This window comes from Salvia miltiorrhiza, chromosome 2 (assembly GCF_028751815.1).
Source record: "Salvia miltiorrhiza cultivar Shanhuang (shh) chromosome 2, IMPLAD_Smil_shh, whole genome shotgun sequence".
NCBI classification, from domain to species: Eukaryota; Viridiplantae; Streptophyta; class Magnoliopsida; order Lamiales; family Lamiaceae; genus Salvia; species Salvia miltiorrhiza.
The window spans coordinates 44691713-44700331 of record NC_080388.1 but is presented as its reverse complement, the minus strand read 5'-3'; the positions used below and the strand labels follow the sequence as shown (position 1 = coordinate 44700331).

Here is an 8619-nt window from a genome sequence, read left to right as displayed (position 1 = left end):
TCGCCGACCACGTCCCTGCTCTCTTTGCCGCCTGTCTCGCTTCCTGTTCCGGAGACCTCGCGCCGCCGCAGCTTTGAGCCTCGGAGCACGCAGCAGCAGTCTCCGTCCATCACGCCTCGGAGCACGCAGCAGCAGTCCCCGGACAGCAAGCAGCAGCACCCTCCGGCCAGCACGCAGCATCAACCTCAGAGCATCTTCGAGATTGGAGAGCACGCTGCTGCGTACTGTTCACCAACGACCTCCACCATAAGTTGTTGCTGCTGCTGCACGGCGGTTGCAGGCACCATCAGCCGATCTGCAGCAGGCGACTATCCTCCGGCTCCGGCTCCATAGCCGATCTGCATCAGGTGATCTGCAGCGGGTGTAAGTTGACTATCGGATTTCACCTCCGATTCCCAATCAACGGCGACCGGACTGTTACCACAGCCACCCGGCGTTAGCCTCTCTATGCTTAAGGAATATGCAGTTCTTTGCTGAGATTGCCGGCACGCCGTCGAACGTCCACCAACCGATGCCGCCAACGTCGCCGATCAATCCACCGACGCCAACGATACAAATCAACCAACAACAGCCGATAATGGTTGATAAGGCAGGGCTGAATCTGCCGCAAGTTTCCAATAATTTCTCTACTCAACGTCATAGCCATGGAGAATGTCACGACAAAGAGAAATTTGATGTTGAATTTTCAAAGGGTGTGGCTGAGGAATCTACGCCGACGTCTTTTGCTGGTAGAACTTCTGGAAATTCACAGGATCATAAAATCACTACATCCAATACTAACGTTTCGGATTTGATCAAGGGAGACAATACTAAGAAGGCCTCGGCGACGGAGTTTCACCGGCCGAGCACCACTTCTTTTGCTTCACTTCTGAGGAGACCCCGACAAATTGAACGTACGCCGGATGTGCTTGTTCATCGATTCACTTCACTGCAACCGGATTTCTCTGGTGAAATACCCACGCTTAGGGTCCCAAAAGAGCATCTGCTGCCCAAAATAAATCAATTTGAGCATGCTTTAATTGGTCGTCTTCTACTGAGGAAAGGAGAGAAGCCGCGTCTTCTCACTGATCTTAAACGTGATCTTCAGGTGGCTTGGAATATTGACAAGGATTGGCAAATCATCCCCATGGGAAAGAGCTTCTACACTATTAAATTTAATACCGCTGAAGACAAGGCGTTCGTTCAGAAAAGCACTTCTTGGGAGTTACCTTTCGGAACCATGCGGTTACGCGAATGGGTAAGATTCTTCGACCCCTATAAAGAAATTTCCTCACTTTGTGAAGTTTGGATGCGCATTTATTATTTGCCCTTAGAATTTTGGACTCTGGATGTTATTACGGGTATTGGAAGGGCGATGGGATCGCCTATTAAAGTTGATGGAGCTTCTGCACGTGGTGCTGCTGGACATTATGCTCGAATTTTGTTGGAAATTGATCTCTCGCGTCCTCTTCCGGAGGCTTTGCTGGTTGACGGGGAAGAACGTACCTTTCACGTCGAATTTGAATTCGAACAACTCCCGGCCTTCTGCTCTAAGTGTAAGATCACTGGACATTCTATTGATAACTGCAATAAAATGAAGAACAAATCCAGCGAGGACAGCAGGAATGGGAAGGCCAAAGATATGTTGCTGGGTAAAGACAAGGAAATAATTAATAAGGGAGCTGCCAAGGAGGTTAGGGCACCTAACTGGAAGCCAAAATCTTGGGACCAGAATAGGACTGCCCAACCTCACAAACCGCAGATTATCACTGAAAATCAGTTTGGGGTTTTGGAACAGGTGGCTGTCGAAGAAGAGCAGATTCTAAATCAGTTGGGGGTTTTGGAACAGGTTGCTGTTGAAGAAGAGCAGATTCAGACACCGTGGGAAACAAAGAACCACAATCAGTCGTTTGCTTTAACTGATCGGAATGTTGATTTTGAGGATGTCAATGGAGATAGATTGACGTCGGGTCCGGATATCTTACAGGCGATCACTGTGCCGGTTACGGAAGAGATAGATTCGGGAGAGGAGTCTGATGGGCAGTCGAATGATGGCAAGACACGGGCTGAAGCAGATTCACAACAGATCGTCATTTACGAAAGTTCGGTCAATCGGGATAAAAATTGTGAGAAACAGGAAAGGATGATGGAAAGCGCTATCAAAGCTCAGCGGATAGTGGAAACTTTCAGGAATTGTGAGGCGGAGGCGCAGGTGAAAAAAAGGGGGAGACCGCCGAAAGATTTAGCGGCAAAGAATCCGATTATTCGTGGGGAAGATAGTATCAAGAGTCGTCTCCGGAAGTCGGTGGAGCAACAACCTCACCAGCAACCTAATCAACAGGCTGAAGATTTCATCAAAAATAAACTTTACAAAGCTTGGGAAGCAGGAGATAAACCTAGAGATTTCATTATTACGTCTGGGAGCTCGAAGAATGATACAGCCCTGAATAATGTGGCAGCCAAGAGTTGGGCAGCTGAAGTGGAATCGGGTGAAAACCCGAACACGAATTCTCAGTCTTTATGATGAATGTCCTCGTATGGAATGTCCGGGGCCTTACGGACGAGTCCAAACGAGTTTTAAAGGAGCATTGCGACTCCTTCTCCCCTGTTATTGTTGGGATTATTGAGCCTAAGACGAATCTCAAGAAGACTTACTCTAGATTTTGGCGTTCTCTGAATCTTATTCCTTGTTTTCAAAATTCAAGAAACAACATGAGTTCGAATATTTGGGTTTTTTCTCATCCTTCTGTTACTCATGATGTCATTTTCGCCTCCGAGCAGGTGGTTATCATGAACTGCAGATGGTCGACGTGGAATTTTAAAATCGCGGTGGTGCATGGCGTTAACACGTATGCTGGCAGACGGCGCTTGTGGTTGGATCTTCTGGATCATATTGATGGTAATGTTGTCTTTATTGGCGATTTTAATGCGGTGAAAGGCGCCCATGAAAGAAGTAGTGACTGTATGCCTAACTCTACTGCTTGTGCGGAGTTCTGTGATTTCATTGAAGCCACCGGTTTCATTGAGACGCTTACGGTTGGTCTGAAGTACACGTGGTCTGGTCGTAGATTTATGCCTACCCATGTGGAGTCTCGTCTGGATAGATCGATTTATGCTGATTCTTTTGCAAATCTCTGGAGTTCGGTTTTTGTTCAAGCTCTGCCACGTATTACCTCGGATCATTCTCCGCTTGTTCTTCATTGCATGGTGGATGTTCCTCCTCGCCATCGTTTCTTTAAGTTCCTTAACATGTGGACCTTACATCCGGATTTTCTCCATACAGTGGAAGGGTCCTGGCAGATGGATACCGAGATTGGCTGCCCGATTTTTAAAGTTATGCATAAATTAAAGCGTCTTCGGCAGGTTCTTCGCGCGTGGAATCGGTTTTTGGAAATGTTGATTCTTGTATCATGAATACTCAACAAGAGCTTTTGGAGATTCAAAATCAGATTGCCAGGGATGGTTACACGGAGGATCTCTTTGATAAAGAAGTGGAAGCCCAAGCTAAGATCAACGTTGTGCTTTCCAGGCAGAGCTCGCTTTTACAGCAAAAAAGCCGGGTGTCTTGGCTTCAAGATGGAGACAGGAACACGAAATTATTTAATGCGATGCTTAGGTTTCGTCGAAAACCTCACATCGTTTCTCACATGGAGATCAATGGAGATATGAATTACGATCAGAAGGTTATTGGGGATCATATCGTGGATTTCTTCTCTTCTTTGTTTTCGACTAGCAGTCAAGCTAATACTGATATTGCGGCGGTAGAGACGGTTATTGAGGAAATGGTCGAAGATCGTTATAATAATTTGCTCATTCGTTTACCGGATGAAGAGGAAATTTCTGCTGCGGTTTTTCAGATGAAGCCGAACAGCTCGCCGGGCCCAGATGGTTTCTCGGGTAAGTTCTTTCAGCATTGTTGGTCGATTATTAAAGTGGATATTTGGTGTGCTGTTCAAGCCTTTTTCCGGAATTCTTATCTTCCTCAAGGCTGCAATTCTAATACCTTGGTGTTGATACCTAAGAAAGATGTCGTCAATTCGGTCTCGGATCTGAGACCGATTGTTCTGTCCAACTTTCTTTACAAGATTATTACTAAGGTGTTGGCGTCTAGACTGAGCCAGGTTGCTGCTGTTTATGTTTCCCATCATCAGTTTGGTTTTATTAGCGGCCGTTCAATTCACGATTGTATTCTGATTGGGTCGGAAGGCGTGAACTGTATGCATCGTACGAGCCGTGGTCAAAACATGGCTTGCAAGATTGACATCAAAAAAGCCTTTGATACTCTTAGCTGGGATTTCCTGCTTAACGTTCTTCGTGTTGCTGGCTATGATTCAAAGTTCATTAGTTGGATTGAAATTCTGCTTCATTCGGCTAGGATTTCTATTCTGTACAATGGTCAGCTTAAAGGTTATTTTGCGTGTTCAAGGGGTGTTCGTCAGGGCGATCCTCTTTCTCCGATTCTTTTTGGAATCGCCGAGGATGTCCTTGGTAGGCTCTTTGCAAATTGTGTTAGCGCGGGCACCCTTACCCCGATGCAAATGAGACAGGGAATTAATTTTCCCACTCATCTTTTATATGCGGATGATATTCTGGTTTTCTGTCATGCCACGGTCACGAACGCTCATACCATTCAGAAAATTCTGGAATATTATGGTCAAATTTCTGATCAAATTGTGAGCCCGGATAAGTCGCAAATTTTTTTTACTAGCAAAGTTCCTTCTCAGACGTGCAGGGCTATACGGAGCATTTTGAGATTTTCTCAGGGCAACTTTCCGATTACTTACCTTGGGGTTCCTATCTTTAAGGGTCGTGTGCATGCCTCCTATCTTCGACCGTTACATGATCGTGTGATCAACAAGTTCACGAGATGGAAGGGATTACATTTGTCGATGGCTGGGAGGATTTGCCTGATCAGGTCGGTTATCCAAAGCTCCCTGACGCACTCCATGATGGTTTATAGATGGCCGACTGCTCTTATTAAGGAGCTCGATGCGTGCTGCCGTAATTTCCTATGGACTGGCAACATCAAGCAGACGCCATCCTGTTCTGTGAGTTGGAAGAGGGTCTGCTCGATTAAGGAGGAGGGCGGTCTCGGGGTAAGGTCGTTCGAGTCCATGAACAAGAGCTATCTCATGAAAATGGCGTGGAAGGTGGTTGGTGGGCGTGAGTTCGGATATGATTTGATTAGAGATAGATATCTCGATCGCTTTGGGCGTAGTAAATCTCTGGTGGCTGCTTCTTCTATCTGGATGAGCTTACGTGAGGAAATTGATGGTTTGGTTGCGGATTCGTACTCGTATATTGGTGACGGCGCTTATACTTCGTTCTGGTATGACGACTGGCTTGGGTATAATCACATGAATAAATGCGGAATCCCGCATTTCATGCTTACGTTTCTTTCTCAATCGGTGGCTGATTATTTCTACGATGGGGTCTGGCATTTCACGCAAGCCTTTGTTAATGCTTTTCCTGAGATAGTGTGTGATATCTTACCCACTCCTCTTGGTACTGAGGGAGATGTGCGTTTCTGGAAACCCTCGTTGCAAGGGAATGTCACTACTGCGCTGGCCTTCAACAAGCATTGTCATCATTTTCCGAAGGTGTCTTGGGGTTCTTGGCTTTGGGAATATTTTATTCCAATTCGACGTTCTTTGATATGTTGGCGTCTTCTTCATAATAGAATGCCAACTTATGATCGCCTTATCCGCTACGGTATGATCACGCCTAATGTCTGTTTTATTTGCTTAAAAGGAAGTGAGTCTCAAGATCACCTTTTCTGGAACTGTGAGCGTGTGAAGAATATTTGGGCTACGTTTCTTGGGTGGTTTAATTTCACGAAAGGGTTGCAAGAGAATGATATTCATAGCTTTTTGGTGACAGCTTGGCAGTATAAACTTAGTCCCCTCACCGGTAATTTCTGGAAAGCGGGTATCATCACGGTCATCTGGGCCATATGGATGCAGAGAAACAATTGTATCTTTGATAATCAAAAGTTCGAAGCAAGCCGTGTCATCCACACGGTGAAAGTTGCTTTCAAAGAGATTGATGATAACTTTGCTAAATTAGGCTACATGTGGAATTCTTGGTCGGATTATCTGATTCTCAGGGCAGTGGGTGTTACTACAAGGAGTGCTCCTCCTCCGGAGTTTGTGGAGGTGCATTGGTGGCCACCGGTGGCGCCATGGATCAATATGAATACTGATGGCTCGGCGATGGGAGCTCCAGGTACTATTGCTGCAGGTGGGTGTTTAGAGATAACTGGAATGTGGTGCGTGGTTGTTTTCACTTCAAAGGTGGCTCGGGTTTTGCCTTTGAAGCGGAACTCCTGGCTGTTATCTCGGCGATTCAAATTGCTCACAATCGTGGTTGGCACAAGCTTTGGATTGAATCCGATTCCAACTACGTGATATCCATTCTTAATTCTCGTTCTTTGAATGTGCCTTGGCGTTTTAAGGCGACGTGGAATAGGATTTTAAAGATGTTAGATGCTTTCTCGCTGCAGGTCTCTCACATCTTTAGAGAAGGAAACAAGGTGGCAGATTTAATGGCTAACCAACAACGTTCAGAAGGGTGGTGGCCGCACGAGATTGAGGAGATTAGGGCTGCGGTTCGCCTTGACATGGCTTCGCATAGCCATCTGCGTCAGAAACGGTAGTTGGGGCTGATGGGTGGTTGTTTGGTTCGGCTTTTTCTTGGTTTTGTTGGCGTGTGTATGGGGAGATCTTGGTTTGGGTCTTTCTTCGAACACTTGGCAGGCGTTTGGATTAAGATGGGTGCTATTGATGCTCAGTTGATTCTTGCGCCGATGGAGGCGTTGGTTTTGAGGCGGTGGATGGAGTTGAGCTTGTGCTGCCCTGGTTTGGTGAGGGATGGAGTGTCGGTAGAGTCCTTCCGGGTTTGGGTGCGCTCGGCTCGGGGACGCTACTGGTCGGACCCCGTTGGTTTTTGTCTCTGTTTATCGGGGACGTTTTCTTTAGGGGATTCAGATGATTTTTTCGTTGATCCTTCCGCTCTTCCTTACTTTCGTCTTGTGTTTAGACGAGTACTCTTTTTCCTTTCCACGGTTTTTCCCACTGGGTTTTCCGTGAAAAGGTTTTAATGAGGCTCGGCCCTTAGTCTGCTCCTTCTGTGCTTTCAAGGGTTTTTTAAGTTTTTCCTTTTCTTTTCTTTATATAAAATCGTCATTTAATAATATATATATATATATATATGTATGTATATTTTGTGATAGAAATTCTAAATGAAAAATGGTTCTTATGTTCTCACGATAAGTGTGGTTCTCACTATAACCGCACCACATATATATATATATATATATATATATATATATTAGCTAGAGATCAACTTGAAAACACATTTCAGCCGCCACTTTTTGAGAGCAGAGTGTGGACATGATTTTGGAGCTTTTCAATTCAGTTTATTTCTTTCATCTTTTTCGTGCATTTATTTATTTATTTGTTTTGTTTAATTATTATATTTTCTAGCTAAATTCGTTTATTCCGGCAACGATTAGGGAAGCACTAGCAAGATTATTCTGTGAGATCTAATTGTTCTTATACTTTGTTTTATGCTTGCATCTGCGATTCTCCATGTTTAATGATATTAATTATTTTAATCCATTAGATAGTTGCAAATATTTATTGGGTTAGAATTAATTATACAGCCAATTAAATCGGCCATCCGTAATTATGGTTTAGGTTTGATTAGTGGTAAATTGACACATCAGGGTCAAGGGAAGAGCAATCTTAATTCAATAATCCTGCGTCAGAGTTTATTGGTTTTGAATCGGGTTTCTCTAGTAATTAATGTTGTCGGCTCATTAAACCTATAGAGCGTCTCTTACGGTTGTCAGTCGATTAGGGTAGTAATTAGTGAAGCGTCTTCCTGATTATCGAATAATTAAGGAGAAATAAGATCACGTCAGAAGCATCTTTGGTGGTTATAATTGGTTTGCTTGCATGTATTAAAGTTATATTTGCATCAATGATCAGAATAATTAAGCTAGGGTGGACTTAATTGATTGCTGGAATTTTTTTTATTAATTGTTGAATTTTTCTATTTATTTATTTATTTATTTATTTATTTAATATTTGAACCATTGCAATTCTTTTGGATTTTATTTATTTATTTTTAGATTTAGTATTTTCTCAGTATTTTCCCCATAAATCTCGTTTTTGGAGTTTCTTTACAGGTTGAATTTTAGGAGAATTCTCGCCGATCCCTTGGGAGACGATTTTGCTTGCTGCTGTTTGCGCAGTGTAGGCATACCGGCTGACAGCTGGATATTTTTGGTGTAAAACGACGCACCAAGTATAAACATAAGTAGGTATGTCAATCGGGCCATCCCACTAGGTCTTGGGCCAACCCGTTCGGTTTCGGGTTATTTTCGGTTCGGGCTAGTTAGTTTTTTTATTTTCCGGGCTAAAAATTTTCGACCCTAACCCTAACCCACTCGGTTTCGGGCTCACAAATTTACGATTTTTTTATATGTATAATTTTTTTTATGAATAATCATATTATTGTAATAAAAATATATCGTGCTTTTTAAATCAAATGCCTTATTTTAGATACAAAAATTAGTATTATTTTAGTGTAAATTTACATAATATCTAATTTTAACTTTGTTCCCGATAAAAATTG

General features: G+C 43.6%; 1 protein-coding gene across 1 annotated transcript; it reads left to right on the top strand.

Annotated features, from left to right (window-relative positions):
• The first annotated feature begins 251 nt into the window (after nucleotides 1-251).
• On the top strand, nucleotides 252-8182 carry LOC131009578 (uncharacterized). The gene is made up of 5 exons (XM_057936993.1): nucleotides 252-1237; nucleotides 2761-3145; nucleotides 3343-3876; nucleotides 6735-6880; nucleotides 8171-8182. The coding sequence occupies exons 1-5, from the start codon at nucleotides 461-463 to the stop codon at nucleotides 8180-8182; spliced, it is 1854 nt and encodes a 617-aa protein (XP_057792976.1). The 5' UTR covers nucleotides 252-460.
• Nucleotides 8183-8619: the final 437 nt, after the last annotated feature.